The 18,744-nt window shown below is 45.6% G+C and overlaps 1 protein-coding gene across 2 annotated transcripts in view; it reads left to right on the forward strand.

The window, feature by feature from the left end:
• Nucleotides 1–253: 253 nt before the first annotated feature.
• SORCS1 (sortilin related VPS10 domain containing receptor 1) overlaps nt 254–18,744 on the forward strand; it is a 261,844-nt gene continuing 243,353 nt past the window's right edge. The window contains exon 1 of one of the 2 annotated variants that reach the window (XM_063405354.1): nt 254–2,290. In XM_063405354.1, the coding sequence (XP_063261424.1) occupies nt 1,664–2,290 (627 nt within the window). In that variant the 5' untranslated portion in view covers nt 254–1,663. The remainder of the gene's footprint in view (nt 2,291–18,744) is intronic. The other variant, XM_063405353.1, reaches the window with a different exon arrangement.

Here is an 18,744-nt window from a genome sequence, read left to right on the forward strand (position 1 = left end):
CTGGACTTGTGCTAATATCCCAAGATGTGTCACCCAGTGAGCATTTGAGTGAAATCTCTAGAAGAATGTGGAACAAATCTGTAAATCGTTTTCTGAAATGCCCTGCCAAAGGAAAAAAAAATCAATAAGGTCAGGAAGGAAATGTTAAAAATATTAATTAAAAAATAAACTCTCCCGTAAATCAAATGGGAATGAGTGAGAGCAGGCAGACGGGGATGGAATGAAATTGCAATGGAATAGCTTTTAATTCCCTCCAGTTTAAATGCCCGTGGGCATTTGGATGTGCCTGTCAAAGCTCGGGGCCCTGTCCTGCTGTGTGGGCAGGAACCAGCAGTGCTGTGTGTGGTCGGGGATCAGCAGCACCAGGCTCTGCAGGCAGCGCTTGGTGATCTCCTCCAGCCAGCACTGTCACTGCTCCAGGGGAGGACCTGTTCTGGGAGAGGAGCACAGCTCCCAGGGAGAAATTGCTGGTCCTAACAGCGTGAGAGACAGCTAGAGCAACAAGGGTTTTTCTGCTGATAAACCACTGGAGGGGAATCTCCCTCTCCACGAAGCGCTGTCATTCCATTTCCAAAAGCTTGTCCCTGTCTCCATCAGCGTTTATGTGGGTACATCTCTGCCGTGCTTGAGTGATTTATTTAAGCATCGGCAGCTCCTGTAAAGTACAGTGAAGCACAAGAGGAGGAGGGAACAGAGGGGTAGGAATGCGACTTTCCCTCCGTGAAAGCAAGCACAGGTGCCTATTCTGCACAGCTCCAGTGCACTTACATCAGTCGAGGGAGGAGGGAGACACGAAGGGTCATTTCAGACATTAAATGTCTGCTGCTCAGACATTTAAGGCCACTTAATTAATCGAACTAAAACATTTCCTCTGGGAAGACTATACACACACGCCTGTACTGTTCCTTCACTTTGCACATCTGCTTCCAGTCCCTGTGCGGCGGTTTCACTATGCTGGGGAGCTTTAGGGGATTGAACTGATGGGAAGGAGACACAGGGGAGGAAGGGATCGCATGATTCGAGTTTAAAAGTTGGGCTAAGTCCGGCTTTGGAGTATGTGTGAAAGAGGAGGAGTGAGTAGCAGCCACTCACGACACAGGCACGGGGCGTCCTGGCGGGGCGGCTGCGGGAGGAGTGTGATGCACAAGCGGCGAAGTGAGAGGGAGCAGAGAGAGAGCGAGCGGGAGAGGAGCGAGCCGTGACTTCCACAGCGGCAGCCGCGAGAAATCACCAGCCAGGATTTGCTTCTCTCTCTCTCCCTCTCTCTCTGGTTTCAAATCAGCTCCTCCCCCGTGTGGTTGTGGCTTTGCCTTCCATCACAAGCCTGATCAGCAACACCAGTCTTGGAAAAAAAAAAAAAAAAGAAAGAAAAAAGAAAAAAAAAAGAAAAAAAGAAAAAGAAAGAGAAAAAAAAAGGAGGGGGGGAAGAGACAAAAGGAAAAAGTGCAAAAGAAGAAAAAGGAAACAAGAAAGGGAAAAAAGAGGTGGGAAGAAAGTAATCTCCTCTATCCCTCTGCTGCATCTAGCACAGAAGAGTCTGAAACTTTACGCGGAGTTCTCGCCGTGTTTCCCCGCGGCGGCTGAATCGGCAGCGCCCGGCTCCCTCGCTGCTGCGCTCTGCTTCTTGCTCTTCCTCCCTCGCACTCATCAGCAGTCGGCAGCGATGGAAAAAGTTGCTGGCTGGTACCCAGCCTGGCACGTTGCTCTCCTGTTCTGGACATGGCTTTTCCTCCTCACTTGCGGCTTTACCGGTGCAGAAATAACTTGCAGATCCTGCCGTTCCCAGGTGCAGCCGCAGCAGCAGCCGCAGCAGGGATTACTGATGCACTTGAGGACCGACAGAGGAGAAAAGGAGCAGAGGAGGTTCCTCGGGGAGAAGGGAAGTGAGAGAGGGCAAGAGGCCGGGACGGAGGATGCCGGGCTGCAAGCGACCCTCGCCCCCGCCCCGGCGGGGATGGAATTCAGCGGCTGGGAGACCCGGCGAGTGACCAGGGAGCCGGAGAAAGTGGCCGGGGAGCGCCGTCCCCGAGCGGCAGCGGCGGCCCGGGCCCAGGAGCGGCCCCCGGAGGGCTCCCCCCGGGCGGGCTGGGTGCGGCGGCGGGGCCGGAGCCCGCGGGGCTCGGCGGGGCCGGGGCCGGGGCCGGGCGGCGCCGCGGGGCGGGAGCCGGGGGACGGCGGCGCCGCCCGCTTCGGGCTGGAGGAGCTGCGCCTGGCCAGCACCACCTTCGCCCTGGCCGGGGACTCGGCGCACAACCAGGCCATGGTGCACTGGTCCGGCCACAACAGCAGCGTGAGTACCGCGCCCGGGGGCGGCTCCTCCGCGCGTTCCCTATTTCCCCTTATCCCATTTTTTTTCTCCCCCCCTCATCCCCCGGTGTGTGTGTAATCGGGGCTGGGGGGTGCCGGTTTGGTTTTTTTTTTTTTTTTTCTTCCAAGGGGATTTTGCGCCTCCGGGCGCCGGGGATTGGCTTCGCTTAGCAGTGTGCAGTGGGGCAGAAGGGTTTCAAAAGGGCCATTCTTCTGGAGTAGAAAAACTTTCCGCTGCCCGCCCGCCCGCTGAGCACATCCCCCTCCGGCCCCTCGCCCCGGAGCGGAGCGGGATCCAGCTTTCGCATCCAGCCTTCTCCGCAGGATAACCCTCCCGGGCAGCTGGGAGGCTCAGCTGGAAGGATGCCCAGGGAAAGCCCCTCTGCTGCTGCCTCTCCTCCCGCCAGCTGTGGGGGCCCACGTCAGCCCAAGGGCTGATCCCCAGGCCCTGCTGATGTGGAGATGCTGGAGGGCTTCAGGACTCTGCCTCCGAGGTGTCTCTGTAGGGGATAAAGCTGCTTTTTGCTTCTCGTCACCAAGGTGTTAAACAGGAGAGTTCTTGTATCCTCCTCAAAACCTGGATGTGTCTCAGGAATAGCATCAGAACAGCTCTGACTTGAGCCAAGCAGAACAAAACTGGCCAGAGAAGTAGGTGACATCTCCAGGCTGGAGCTATAGTCATGACATCAAAGTTGCCAGGTTAACTTGGGCACTGTATCCCTCCAGCCTGTGCTGCCCTGGTGCCTGGAGCTGAGGCCCAGGGAAGGCAAGGGTAAATTGCTGGGAGTGCTTTCTGCCTGCCCTTAACTCTGCTTGGGGACCAGCAGAAGTGGAGGGATCTGTCTGTCCGGATTCTCCAAGTTTGCCTCTTAGAGACACCAAGCAGAATGCTAATGAGAGAGAAAGGGATGCCACCACTACGTGACTGCTGCCCATACAACTTCCCAGGAGGAGCAGGAACTCAGGCTCTCCTCTAAGGTGCCTGCAGCTGTAATACCAGAAGGTTTCTGGCTGCTTGGCAGAAATCTTTGGCCTCCCTTTCACCTTTTATTACTAGGAGACTGATAATATTTTGAAATTATAGTCTAGTCATTATGAATTCCTTTTGGTATATATAGTACTGAGCTACTCAATTTAGAATTTCAGGGGATGTTGTAAGGACCTCACTGTGGAGTTCAGCCCTAGTTAATTGGGACATGGTTTTATGGTCTCATCAGGAAGTTTTTAATCAATTAATTGACAGGGGAATAGTTGTCATTTCCATTTTGAAGGACTTTTCCCTTTCTTCACAACTCAGCTAGACTATTCTTAAATATCTGTGTGAACAGAAGCTGCCTTGTAGGAACTCAGGTCTGTTCATACAAATTGAATCGAGGCTGACACTGGTTTCAAGTGACCCATTTGCTAAGAAAAAAGATTCTGATATAAAAAGCCATCCAGCAGGCAGCAGTTTCTCTGGTCTATCACTGCAATTATGTTTCACCTGTACGTTTTTCAAGACACGTCTCTTGTTATGTATGGGTTTAGGTACACTTATATTTGTGTCTGTGTTTCTGCTCACCGTGGTAGTGTGGGCTGCTGTTGTCAGGGACTGGTGTGTTGGTGTACAGATGTTTTCTGGGAGCTGTGGGGAAGGCTTTTTGTGCCTGTCCTTCCCGAGGAGCTGCAGGTTGCATTGTGCACAGGGATATTGTGCTCCCTGCTTCGCTGCGGGGCTCTGGCAGGGCTGGGCTGTTTCGTGCTGTGCTTGCAGCCCCCTCACAACACTCACTGCAGCTGGGCCCCAGCACGACTTGGATGCTCAACAGGCTTGTCCAGACTCAGCTGGAGCAGTGATGTGTGTTCAGGAGGATGCCCAGAGTGGCACCGACCCATTGTCTCTGTGTGGAGGTTTTGGGTACCCATCAGTGATGGATTGGGAGTGGGATGGGGTGAAAGGCTTCCTTTAGGGTACAGCATACATAGCTCTGCCTGCACGAGGGTTACAGAGGATCCCAATATGCTGCTTGTGAGGATGCTGTGTAACCCCAGTGCCCTGTCTGCACTCCAGCAGCAGCAGCTGCTGGCTTCCTCTGGAGTTTCCATGCTGTGGCACGGGGATGCAACACACCTCATTTTCATTCTTATGTGCTCTATGAGTGCTGCTGTTAAACAAGTTTTGCCTTTTGCCCAGGCAGAGGGGTGGTGTGAAGAGGATCATCATTTTCAGTATTTGTGTGAGAACAGGAAAAATCAAAAATAAAGCTCAAAATATTTGAAATCTTGCTAGGTAGACAAACTGGAAAATTAAAGCATTGTCACCACCAAGTTTTTCTGTTCCAGTGTACCTTATCCTGTCAGCCTCATGGTAGTTCCTTGCATCCTGATTTTGGTAGTGGTGTGGATATAATTGCAGTGCTGCTGTGGAGGAGAAAGAACTCCTGAAAGGACTCCTGATTTCTTAATGGGATTGTTCTGGGTGTTTGCAGCTTCTCTCAGGCTTAGCTGTGATTTTATAGAGTGTTAATGCCACAGACCTGATGGCATTTTGCTCTGAATTTGCTGTATGCTAAGCACAGTAAGAATAATAAATAATTATACAATAATTATACAGGTTTAACTCCATCAACATTAATTGTTTTAGATCAGTGCTTGTTCTGGCCCATCAATGATTTCAGCTACTCCCTGGGCAGCTTGCTCTCCAGATCCACATTCATATCCACACATTTGGAGCATGCTCTGCTCATCTGCAGGGACACAGTTCACATATTCTCTAATCTGTCCTGTGTACCTTGTTCCACTGATGGAGTTGGCAGGAGTTCCTGAGAGGAGAGCATAGGTGTAGGGAGCCTGGCTTGTCAACTGACTGATGAGGATGAAATCAGGAGGGTATCCAGTATTATATTAAAACACAGGTGGGCCTTGGGCTTTCTCAGGCTCCAGTAGAAGTGAGTGAGGCCACACAAAGCTGTCCTGCATCTCCACAATGCTGAGCTCTTTCAGTCTGCAAGACAGAGCAGAGTGGCTGCAGCAAAAGAGGGTTCTGAAAAGGGTCTTTGGTTTCACTGAGTCCCAGACTGTCTGGGATGATCCAAGAAGGTGTGAACTGGCCCAAGCCAGTACCCTGCCTGAAATCCTTCTGACAATATAATAAAAGCCTAGACTATTGAACTATCTCTAAGTGGGTCCTGGCAGTACTTACCTGCATTGATACATCCTGAGAGTCTTTCCACTGGTCCCTGTAAAACTGGAGTAGAAGTTCATATGACCTGAAATCTTTCTCCAGCCTCTGCTACAAGATACACAGGTGAGATCTCCTGCCTTTTTGCAGCACTGAGAAATGTCCTCAATGGTGTGGAAGTTGGCAGGTTTCCTAGCTCATGGAGATACCCAGTGTGTTGCTGATGTGGTGTATCCTGACACTGTAGGTTTGGACTCTCCACAGCTCCCTTAATGCCGTGCTATAGACTAGGGAAAAAGAGCTAGTAGAGATTTATGTGTGGAGCTGAAGGAGAGACCTGGTTTTAATGGAGAGAAGCAAGTCTCTAGGTGATGTCCATAATGAGCTTTTGGGATACAGATGCTTTTCAGAGCTTACAAAAAATGAACTGCATCTGTCCTAAGCTGGCTTGGAGCGAGATCAGTGCCTTATTTATTCATCTGAAAGTATTCTGGAGAAAGAGCAAAAAAATAGGAGGAGGTCAAAAGGTAAGGGAGTTTGAATGAGTGCCTTGATGCTACAGCTGGTGCTATAATGTGGTGCTGTGAAGGAAAGCAGCATGGGTTTCAACTCATTTATTAAAATAGCAGTTTGCCTTGCACTGAACAAAGTGCTCTCCTGGGCTGGAGGTTGGTGTAGATCTCAAATTGTGTGCCAGAGAATTTGAGCATGTACTTTGCTGTATACCTGGGGATTGGCTTTTACATGAACCTTTAAACTGCTGGTTCAACCTTCTGTGATTTACATGGTTGGAAAGACAAAGGTGAGCTTCTCATAGGTCCTCTAAAGCAGCAGCTCCTCAGCAGACTGATGGAGATATGGAGGTGGAGCTGGCAGTAGATGCAAACCAACCATGGCCAGGCAGGTTTTATATTCCACCCACAGCAGAACATCGATACAGCTGAAGGGTCCAGTGCAGGATGAAGCCTGCAAGGTCATCACTGCTTTGTCAGGTGATTACACCAGACAGCAGGGAAGAGTTAGGTCTCCTATGGGAGAGCTTTTAGGCAAGATGAGACACTGCATTAGGTATTGCTTGCAAGGTGTTGCTTAATGTTACTGACAGGACAAACTGGGCACAGGCAAGGCAGAATAACGATGCACCTAAATATTTCCAATGCACCACATTTCATCCTGGACAAAGTAATTGATAATAAACTGTTGTTGGCTTTTCAGCTGAAGTGTTCAGACCTACTTTGTAAATGAGGAATTCCAAGAACAGCACATGGCATCTGAAAGCCATGACTGATCAAACTACAAACATGTACAAAAAGCTGGAGGTCTGTCATCATTCTATTCTTCACCCTTCCATTGCCTTCTTCTGTTCTGGGTAGCTGTTCCAAGCCTTTTTCTCCTGACTGTTGGAAACCTCTTTGATTTCTGTTCTAATTTTGCCATTGGGCAATTTAGATTTTTTTTTTTCATTTGTGTGTGTTCCTTTTAATTGAAGTTATTTTTCCCTCCCTGGCACTTACATCCCCCTGGAATTATTTTACAGGCAGTGATGATATTCCCTTTCAGCCTCTGGTTTGCTAAACCAAGCAAGCATTCTTCTGTATCTGCTTGTACAACAGGTTGTGGAGAGTGAACTCTGAATTTCTAGGAGTCAGGTTTCCCAAGAACTCGAATTTGAATCTGATTTTTACTTTTGATGAATGAAGATGAGAACAAATATATTCTTTTTTACAAGTGAGGCAGTAAAGACATGGCCAAAGTACCTTAAATTACCAGTGTTCTGTTCAGTCCAGACTGGGGGACCGTAATCCAAATGTTTCTTTTCACATTTCACTTGGAGACTTTGCCCAAATGCCATGTTCATGCAAGAGGATATAGTTGGTAGCCTCTGCCTTTCTCTTGCTGGCAGAGCTGTGGCTCCAGAGTAAAACTGTTGGAGGTGCCAGCATCATCCCATGAGTGACCAGCATTTTGTTGTTTGATGCTGTGACAGCCCATCACTCCCTTCCTGCCGTGGCACTGGAATCATTATAAAGAGGAATTTTAAGGTAATGAATATGGATGTGGAACCCAGAGCCAGATGCTCAGTGAGACCCACAGTGAGGAACGACCCCAGGTTCAGTTTCTTCGTATTGAGATTGATTCCTAGGGTGCTGAAAACAGCTCCCAAAAAAGAGTCTTGCATGGAGGATGTTGGCATTAATATAATTCAGTGAGATGGAGTGTGTATTATGTACACATTACAAGAATATATAATAGTATTAAGAGTATAATGCACCGGATGCTGAGACTGTTTCAGGCTAATCTCTTGCTAGAGCTACTGAGAATATATTTTGGAAGGGCTGAATAAAAAGTGAGGAAACAAAAATGGGAATTTAAACCAGAAAAACAAATCAAATCAAATTACAATATTGCTAAAAGTCCCTTGTTTCAAATTTTTGTTTTCTTGATTACATTTAGTACTGTTAGATAATAAAATACTTTACATCCATTCTAGATATGAAACCTCCTCTAAATTTCCTGTAACTGAGTAGGACTTTATTCCTTTAACCAGAGGTCTTGAGGTTTTTTTGGTATTTATTTTCTTGTGTGTGTGTTTAATTTTTCAAACAAATGACTCAACAGCCATAGTGTTTCTTTATTCTGTTTTGCAGTCCATTTCTAGATATATTTCTTGACTGGATAAAACAGGCTTTTCATATACAGAATACAAAATAGGATACATGGGAAATTGTTAATAAGAAGAGCCGTGCTCTGAGAGAAAGCAGTAAGTGAAAGAGAATCTGTGAGGACGAGAAGAAAGGCTTGTCACTGTGTGATGCTGGTCCCTGTGAAGGAGTTTGGGAGCTGGTGAGGAGGTTCTGCCACTGACAGGTGGGATATGCAAATCCCTTCACAAGGGGAGATTAAGGAGAATAATGGAGGAGCTCTGACAGTTGCAACTGGCATTCATGCAATATCGAGAGGCCATAAACTGTGTAAAGCAATCGGGTTATAGCTTTCAATCTTCTTAATACAGTGCTTTATAATAGAAAATGGGTTTCTCCCTTTCCTCCTGGCTTCAGATAAGACGTTTGTATTTCCCTAACCTGGCAACCGTGGTGAAGTCAGTCCAGAGGGGGAAGCAGGGAGGTCAGAAGTCCCTAATTCATTCTGCAGGGGTTAGAGACTCATTCGGTTGTGACACAGCTTTACATAAGAAGGGCTGCAAGGTCAGCATTGGCCTTGGACAATTTCACATCCTCTGGGCCTTTCATACTAAGTCAGAGTGAATACAGCCCCCGCGTTGTGCAGAGCTCCAGCAAAACGAAAGAAACTGCCCCATTAAAGACCTCTTTCTCTGGAAAATGCCATTGTAGCTTGGCCAGAGCATTTCGTAGGTTCACATTGATTTCCCTTTAATTCCAAGGCTCCTGAGAAATAGCCCTCAACAAGCCCAAATTGTGAAAGTTTAAATGAAACTTTTTGTTTTGTTTTGTTTTGAATCAGGCAGCATTTTTGGAACGGATTTCCAATTCTTATATTCTGTATTTAAAAATGAACCAGTGATACAAAAACCTTGGTTCAGTGTGCTGGACAGAGGCTTCTAGGGACACCTGAGATGGCATTAGCTCTGGCTGCTGCTTCACAGGCCAAGGGCATCCTGTGGGAACAGTGTCCTACCTGATGTCCAGGTACGGGAATTGCAGAGCATCTCAAATTGGTTTTGCCTGTATTTAGGTAACTGCTGTTATCTTAAAAGCTGTGTGTACTGGATCCTGTTCATCCAGATGCAAAGCTGCATTCAGGTTTACATTTCCAAGGAGGGAAAAAAATTAAGACTGACACAAGGTGCTTTTTTTTCCTCAATTATTTTTTTATACCTGGCCAGCAAACCAAAAAATCAATGACTCCCGCAGCTCTAATTGACATTTCTGTGTTAAATGAAAATGGACCTTGATTCCAATTCAAATGGCAGCACTGGGTAATAAAGTAATTATTTTGGAATTTTAAATGCGTGTAAAAGTTGATGCAGTAAAATGATTTTTCTGCCACTTTGAATTTTTTTTGGCTGTATCTTAAATCAAACAACAGTTAATGTAAGAGCCCTTAATCCCTAATTCTCGGTGCTGGTAACACAAAAACACTTTTACTTAGTACTGTACTTTCTCTCCTTGGGGAACATAAAAGAAAAGTACTTTCAGAAGGAACAGGATATTTTAGAATCTGTCCTAAAATGTAATTCCTTCCTTTTAGAGGGTCTGTCAGAACTCAATTTTGCCTCCCATCGTGTCCCTCAGTGGGGTGTGATGTTCTCTTGTGGCTGCACTCTGGCTGGGCACGTCCCCAGCACAGGGGAGTGCAGGGGCAGCTGTGCTGAGGGGCCCCTGGTGTGGGAGGAGTGGGGAGCAGGAGCTGGAGGAAACAGGTGGAGATTTAGGTGGAAGAAGGAGGGAAGTTGCCCCTCTTTCAGCAGCTGTGGGGGGATGTCAGTGCCAGGCATCCCCAACAGGAGCAGCCCAAACCCGACAGGGCCTCCAGAGCGCTCTCCCCATGCCGTGTTTGGGGCAGCACTGCTTGTGCAGGGGCAGGAAGGTCACGGGAGTCAGGACCTTGTGGTTGCTCTTCTGCTGGGAAACCTTCAGAGATAACCCCTTCATCTCCTCTGGGCTTTTGGGATGGGAACTGTTCACCGCCGAATGGAAGCTCTTGATACACCACCAGGTCCCAGCCAGTGTCAGTGTTCACATCCTAATGGTGTGAGGTTTGAGATCACCTTTGCTGGTGATCATGTAAGGACAGCAGCGCCATGAGCTCTTCCAGATAATTTTCATGCACTTCTTCAGGAGGAAGTGAAAAGCTCCTTAGGCTATGCAGATAACCCAACAGAGATATCCCATGTCTTTTTTCCAATGTTTCTCTTTTCCCCCCCATTCTCACCTCCCCCACTAAATTTAAGGTGGAGGAAATAATTCAAGGGAAATATTTTATATAACAAACGTAGGCATGTTTTTATCTCCATAAATTGTCCCTGCTCAATATGTGATTTTCTTCAGGTGCACTATTATTTTTATGGGGGGATGAAGTAATCATAAAGTTCCTGATTAAGAAAGCAGTGAGAAATTCCTCACTAATGTGGAAATGGATGCTGTTTAATCATTTGGACTTTGCCTGGAAAATTTTTCTTTTAACTACAAAGTATAATTTCAGTAGATGAAAGAGGTCATATGCTCCCTTTCTGTGTGTGTCACTGGGTCAGTTTAAATCTTTAGAAACTGCTTAATGTGCCCTGTCTTGGCCAAAAATGGTGCCAGTACCTTTCTCTGAATGCAAACACAGGAAAAGTGAATTCCATTGAATATTCAAAGGAATATTTGAGGACCTTATTAAATATTTACTAATAGGTAAGTGTAAATACATTTTTCTGGTGTAAAAATAACACCCTGAACATCAAGCTCTATATGCCAAAGAACATGATATGGAAAATTAGTTTGTTTTCCATTGCTTTCAATTCAGCTTTCTAAGAAAAAAATACATTCCTATAGATAAAAGATAAAATCTTTAAATTAATCATTATTGGAATCATAATCAAATTACAGAAATGGTTATCTACAAATAAAGGTGAGCTCTTACTTTGATTGAAACTAGAATAGTTTTTTTATAGGACAGGCTAAACAGCTTATTAAAAGAGGCAGCAGCAAAACAGGAGATACATTAAACTTTATTTCATAATGCACAGGTCCACAGGTGAAATGCCACCACGTTGGAGAGGACTGGGGAGTGATTATGACCTGAGATGTAACTCTGGCTGAGGATTGAACTGTGGGGAGGGACTGCACCACACATTCTCCACTTCATTTCTGTTCATGTTCCCACACACCCCTCAGTACATAAAGAGTGAAGAACCTGGGCTGGAGAAGAGATCTGGCCCACATAGATCTGGACTTAGCCTGGATCCAGTGACCCTCTGTCACTACAGATCAGCTGAGGAAGTTTAGTAGTAAATATTTAGGCTGTTGTTACTGAAGGATGCTTTGATGCAGATCTGTGTCTTTGTTTCAATAACAAATGACTGTTTATTTGTGTATCCTTGAAAACAAATAAATGAAACAGAAATAAATGAAAATATTCTCCAGCTCATCTTTTGGATGGAAAGCTTCCAGTTTGGTGTTGTCTTCCATTTTATTTTCAGTTCTGTAAGCTGACACGTGGTCTTTCTTTTTTCTCCAGAAACTTGTCATCCACTCCAAAATAACTCATTTTAAAGTTGTTAAAGGAGTGAATGTGGTTAATTCCAGCTGTCTGATACCCCAGTCTGTGCCCATGGCCGTGGCCAGGGTATCCTGCCTGTGAGGGAGGGAGTTGGACCATGGACCTGGGAGCTGAGGAAAGGAGACCCAGCTCTGCACTCCTGTGCCATGCACCAGGCTCTTGGCACCTTTTTACCCTCCTGAACAGTGGGGTCAGCAATTGCTGAAATCCCTGTTACCTTCATCATGCTGCAGGCTGGGATCCCATCAGATGGAGAGACTCAGCAGCTCCCATACCTCCCTCTCCCATGGGAACGTGAGTTCTTCCTCCCTGCCAATGTGTGCTGCATCCTCCTCCTCCTCCTCATCAGCCACCCACAGCCCTGCCTGTTGATGCTGTTGCCTGGTGACCACCCTGTGATGGACAGCTTGGAGGGAAGCGATGATTAAACAACCTGAACTCCTTCTGAAAGCAGCAGTCGTCACTGTAATGTGACAGGCAGTGACAGCTCAGACAGTAACACACTCTGAGCGTGGTTCCTGAAAAAGAAAGGATAAACAGTAAACACACGAGCAGAGAGCCACACACACCTGTGTGTAGGTGTGCGAGTGCTGACGCCTTCCCTTGGTGCAGAAGGGCTGGGGAAGGCAAGAGTTTCTGTGTCCATGAAGGGTCTCCACAGCCCTGACCACTGCCACGATGAACAGGCCAGCCCAGGAGCCAGGGCAGGCGGCACTGCTGCTGTCAGACATGAGCTCCTTGGGCAGCAACTGAATGGGATCCTGCAGGTATTGGCAGCAGGGCCAGCAGGAATGACATTCCTCACAGAGGGGAGCACCTGGAGCCTTCAGCGTGGAGCTGGTGGTGCTGCTGTGCCCACCTGCCAAATCCTTTGTACGGGCACCAGGATGCAGGCTGTCACTGCACTGCAAAAGTTTGTCTGTACATGAGGTATGGATGCTCCAAGGATGCAGTGAAGCAAACATTCACACTGATGGTTTGTCTGATCTGTGCATGGATTCAGAGGGAGAAAATGAGTGTTTCTGGTGCTTCTCACTTGCTTCTCAATCTCTCCTTTTAGTTTTGTCTCAAGTAGAAATGCTTTGTGCTGCTGTCCTGTCCTGTTTGGGTGTTGGTCCCTTCCAGCTCTGTCTTGGCAGTTTTATTACATCTTTATAATGTAATAAACATTACGTGTTTTCACCACAGCAAACAGTGGAGGTGAAATGCTGCTTCAGTGCAAGTAACCATTACATTTCTCTTAAAGCAGAGTTAACCAAAGGGATTCTGATGTTTCCTAGAACTTCTAAGGTGATGTTAAGTGTAGCAAGTATTTCCAGGAAATGTTTGTGCTGTGGATTATCTGCCTGTGCTTTGATGGCTGTGCATGTCCTTTTTAAAATGCAGTCAGTGTCTGTCCTGGGTACAGCAGCACCAATTTTCTTCAGTGCTATTCAAGTTCTTAAGGTAGGCTTATCAGTGAGGCATCTGAGGGATGGCTTTAAAGTGGAATAAGAAAACAAACCCCAAACTACTTTCCAAAGGTCCTTCCAAAAAGAGTTAAGAGATCACCAGTGTTCCTGTCAGTCTGAAAGAGAAATTTCACACACAAAGAGAAGAAAATTTCATTGCCTGCCTTGCTCTATCCTCCCCATATCTCCTATCTCCATTGCATCTGGCACCCTCTCAGGATGAAGCAGTTGAGGAGAAATGTGGAGTCTGTGCCTTTTCCACTGACATAAATCAGTATTCATCTAAGCCAAGAACTGCTCTGAGGCAAGCAGAGGAAGAATCCATCTCTATTCCTTCCTGACACTGAGGTATTGAAAGGCCAGGCAGAAAGAGTAATTCCTGAGAAATCTTGCATTTGGCAAGGTGAATTTTGGTGCAAAACAAACCTTTATGAGCAAGTAGGGGAAAGAAATACTTTGAGAAATTTTATTATGAGCAGAGAATATTGTACAAAAGAATCAGCATCTCATTATAAAATGTTACTCAGGAAACCTGCACTTAATCCTTTATATAGAGATCATTTTGTTTAAATAAGGACATATGTGGAGATTGTTGCTGGAGAGAGTTCAGAGAAGAGAAAAGATGTCTGTAATTTTGGGCTTCTGCTTAAATATATGGCATTGTGTGGTTGATGTCTGAACTGGGATGACACAAGACAAATTAAATTTTAACTCATTAGTAAATTTTCCTCCTAACAAGCTACTCAGATGATCCAGAAATACATTATGCAGTAGCAGCTGCTAGGAGATGAAAATATTTCATTGTAGCAATACATGGTATAATGAAGGATGGGGAATGAATGCAGTAGCTCAATAAGGACAGAAGATAGATGACACATAGTTTTAAATATTCACCCTCTGTGTTGAGTTTACACAGGACAGATGACGTCAGTAAATTGAAAACACCACTGAGACACATAAGTCATTAAATACTAATATTAGAGCCACTTGGGGAAAGAAAGTTGTCAGGGGGAAGAAAGTTGTCAGAAGAATTTTCTGTTATAAAATACAGTTAGTCAAAATCAGAAAATTTCTTGGAGGTATGTCATTTTCAGTGACATTTTCTACACTAAAATATCAACCAACATTGTCTGCATTCTGATAGTGTCAAAGGCTGTAATGAGAAACTCTGCCAACTGACTTGCCTTGGCACCAAGATAGAGACAACATGGTGGACACATATTCTGTTCCAAATATATAAGTGTAAAAGTTCCTTGTTCCTCTGTCCTCTTTGACCCTCACTTCTGGTAACAAGCTCTGTGTATGCTTGGGACCTTTGTGTTCAAAACTGTATTTTTCTGTCCTGGAGAGATTTGGTTTCTATCTCTCTCCTCTTTGCTGAGTCTTCTCAGTTGCATGGAAGGCATCACCAAAGGATTTTTGTTGAGGTTCTTTGGGCACTGAAGGTGCTGCAGGGAGGTGAGTCAGAGGATAGTCTCAAAGGCTCAAATGTTTTCCTTTCTGAACCAATTGTGGGGATTTTGTCACTGATAATCATTGAAGTGTCCAGAGCCCCATCTCTCTATATGTTTGAAATTAATATTTAATGTTCTGACATTATAGAAAGGAAATGCTTTGGTGTTATTGACTATCAGATGTAAAAATTTTACTGATGCACATGGGAAATTTAATGATCTTGCCTTTCCTTCTTGGGAGTGAAACCAAGCATTAGCCTGTCTGAATTCCTCAGAACAGAAATGCTGCCTTCTGACACATTCAGATGGAGAATGTATCTAGGAAGGTGGTTTTAAAATTAATCTTGGCAATATTTTGCCATAAGATGATCTTTATTGGCTGCTATAAAATTACGGTGAAGGGAACTTGAATATCAGATACTGCTTTTTGTTCCTGAAACAGTCTTAGCTTTTACTGAGGATAGCTCTGTGGAAAATCAGAATTGTGGCAGCTTCACCACTTGTTAACTAAAACAGAAACTCAACGGGAGAATGAATTGCTAGAGAAACATTTTTGAAAGCCCAAATAGCTGTTTTTTACCATTCTGACCCTTCCCCTGCTGAGCAGATTGACAGCTGAGATCCCAAGGTGTGCAATTTCCACTCAAGCAGGAGCATCCTGAAGGTGTTAATCACTGACAACGTTTTAGTGTGGAACAAGGAGATGTCTCCTCCCTGTTAATTGCACATGCTGCACGATGGTTCTTTTTCAAGCACTGAAATGCTTTGAAGACAAATATTTGATTCCTGGTTTAAAGAAGTGTCTCAGTTAGCCATGATCTGGGAGGCAGATGCAGAAAGTGTTCCGGGGAATGCTCTGGAGTGCTTTAGGTAACTCCACTGCAGTGCCTGGCTCCGGGAGGAGGTAGGGTGGATGTTTGCTGCTGTTTAAATGTGTGAACAGGGGATTAGGAGCAGCAGAAACACCCAGGGGTTTACAGATACATTGATGATGTGATCACTCCATTCAGACTAGTAAAGTTTTTTGTGATTTAGACAATTAACTTTTGAAAAGAATAAAAAAAAATGAAGAAGCTAGAGATGGGCACAAACACACGAAATGAGCATTGATTTTAGGGTATGGGGAGAAGCAGAAGGTGGCAATTTGGAGGAAGATGAGGGTGTAAACAGGCCCTTGAAAGGGACCCATCTGTCTGCAATTTCCTGCCTTCTCAGGTGGACGGAGTAGGAAGATCAGGAAGAGATATGAGGGATAAGTGGAGAAAGTTGAGGGTCTTTTGCAGAAGTTTGTGAAGCTGTAGGTAGTGTGTTGATGAAGAGTTTCTTCTAGCAGAGAAGCTGAGCCATGGCTGTTGGTAAGCTTTGAAAAGCTGATGTTATCTCAACTGGAAGAGAACCACTGTGGTCTGAAATGTTTTCTACCACTGAAGAACGAGTCCTGGGGGAGAAATGTGTTCTAACCAGGTAGGAAACCTTTCTGTTTGTGGGGCAATGAAAGGTGAAGAATGGGAGAAGACTTAGTAAAATTGGGGGAGGATAAGGCTGGAAAATTGTGTACTGAGATGTTGCTTGGAAAATACAGGGATGGGGCAGCAGATGGAAGTTGTGATGGAGCAGAATAATGTAGATGGTGTTAGAAAGCTAAGTTTGTGGGACGAGGCCCAGAGAAATGAAAGAGCAGGCAGAGGAAAATTAGAGAGAAGGCAAGGTTTGTGCATTGGGGCAATGCAATCAGAATCATATGTTTTAACAGTGGTTTAAACTCCAGAACTTGCTAAAAAGAGACTCTAGAGGGAAAAGAACATTTCACTATTTGAGGTGCAGATAGCTGGATTGATTTCATGCAAAGAGAAAAGCACAAGCTTTCTGAGAAAGGAATTTTTTTTTATCTATTGGGGATTTTGGACTTAAGTGATGTAGAAGCACTGGCTGGTAATGAAAGACACAGATAGAGAATAAGAGCCAGGATAAAAGTAAAAGAAATCTGATTATGTCTTGGTAAAACAGCTTAGGGGAGGTGATAAGGAAACACACTGGCAGATATTAACACTATTAGCCAAAATTTCCTACTCAATGGGCTTATCACTCAGAGATGCTGCTGGAGGGTGAGGTATGGATGAAAGAATTTACCTTCAGCTTTCCATGTTGTGACTTTCCCTGCATATCCTGTGCTATTTGTCCTCAGCATCTCTGAATGAGAGTCACCTTTCTCAGCCACCACCTGTGGAGGTTTGACATGAACCAGCCAGTCAGTTGTGTCTGATGCATCTGGTTTAATTTTATTTCAGAGCTTAGAGTCAGAGCCATAATGCGTGAACAAGGCCCTCTTCAGGGACGTGGGCAATTACACAAATTGGTGTGGAGACATGTTGCCAGAAGAGATGGATTTTGTTTACCTTCTTGAATTTGGCAGGGAATTGCCTTGCTCCTTGAAGAGGTACAGGCTCTTACAGCAGGAGAGATGCTGTATCTGGGCTCAGAAAGAAGTGAAATACTTGGGGACAACAAAAGTTGGAGAGGCAGCTTTTGTTTGCAAAAGGATAATGCAAGAAAAACCAAAGGCCTTTAGGCCCTCCTGTATCTTTGTGATAAAGGTTAATGTGGATAAGGGATCACCCTGTGCAGAGTGAGGAAATACAGTGGTGCATTTTTTCCTTTTGAGCATGGAGGCTTGGGAAGAGCTTTCCTGTGGCTGACAGTACACTCACAGCAGTGTTTTCCAGCCTGGCTTGGATTGGAGACTCAGAGGTGCAGTGGGCTGTCACTGTAGAGCCAAGAAGGAGCAGTGTCACACGTGCTCTTGGTTTGCAGAAGGTTACCTGAAGTACCTGTGTTTACCTTACCTGAGCTTTATGCACTTAAAGGATATTCTCTACTTCAGGATGAGGAGCCCTCAAGTGGACAGTTACCATAGGTGGGCTGTTTGCCACCTCTTTAGATTGGGCTAGTGTGAGATGTTTCACTCAAAATCCTCGGATTTTTTTTCCAGCTGAAGCTTTTTGCATGCCTGCCTGCAGAAGCTTGCACTATGGCATTGCTTCTTTGTTGGGTTTTCTTTTTTTTGTTTCTTAAGCTGGTGTTGGCAGCTGGTGGCAAAGGGATGATTTTAAATGGGTTGATGAGTTATAAAAGGCATAAAGACGCAGCCTCCAGCCCCTCATATCCTGCAGTTATCATCTCAAGGGGACTGGGAGTCTCTGGGATGACCAAGAATTACAACAGCACTTATCAGGGGCTGACTCTTGGCTTCTTTCAGAGGTGATTCCACCCATTCTAATTGATTTTTTTTTAATGTTCCTCCCCCTCCTTTCCTCCAGTCATTCCAACTTCTTTAACTTGTGAAAGTGAAACACAGCTTGGCTTACTTCTTGTGAAGATCTGCCAACACCCACATTAACCCACAAGTCCCTTCTTTCTAGCCAGCATTTTGGCAGGAGACCCTCTGTCTTCATAGTGCATAGTTCCTTCTGGAGAGTAGACCCTGCACTGCTGTTCGTGGTTCTACTTGAAAGATTTTCCAATTTGTGTCTTGAGGCCGAAAGGGTTTTTTGAATTTTCTGTGTGATTTGTGGTGAGATGTGAAAGGAAATGTGCACTTGGATCTGCCACTCTTGTGGCAATTTCACAAGGAGGTGTTTGACTGGCTCTGCTTACGGGTGTCACCTCGTCCTGGTGTGTGTGCAGTGCAGGCAGTGAGGATGGCTCTGCTCTTGGTGAGTGATGGGGGAGCATCCCAGCTGCCTCTTGTCCCCCTGTTTCACCAGCTCCCCTTCTGCCACAGGACAAATGATGCCACCACCTGTGTGTAAGGAAACAACAGACAGTGCCTCTCCAGAAGGTGAAGGGGGTGGAGCTGCCACTCTAGCAAGGTTAAGGCACAGCAGTTGCATGGGATGGTATTTTCTGCTGCATTTCCACTGAGAGAACAGGCTTTCCTCTTCTCACGTTAGGCACCATCTTGTTCGAGGCCGGGCTTGGAATTTGTCCTGCCTCTCAATCCACTTCAGCTTCCCCCTAACTTTCTAAATAAATTGGAAGTGTTCACTTTGGAATAGAAAAACAATATTTTAAGGTATGTGGGAGAAGTGCTGATTCTCAGCTCAGCCTTATCAGAGACAAAATGTTC

Source organism: Prinia subflava, chromosome 9 (genome assembly GCF_021018805.1).
Source record: "Prinia subflava isolate CZ2003 ecotype Zambia chromosome 9, Cam_Psub_1.2, whole genome shotgun sequence".
Taxonomy (NCBI): Eukaryota; Metazoa; Chordata; class Aves; order Passeriformes; family Cisticolidae; genus Prinia; species Prinia subflava.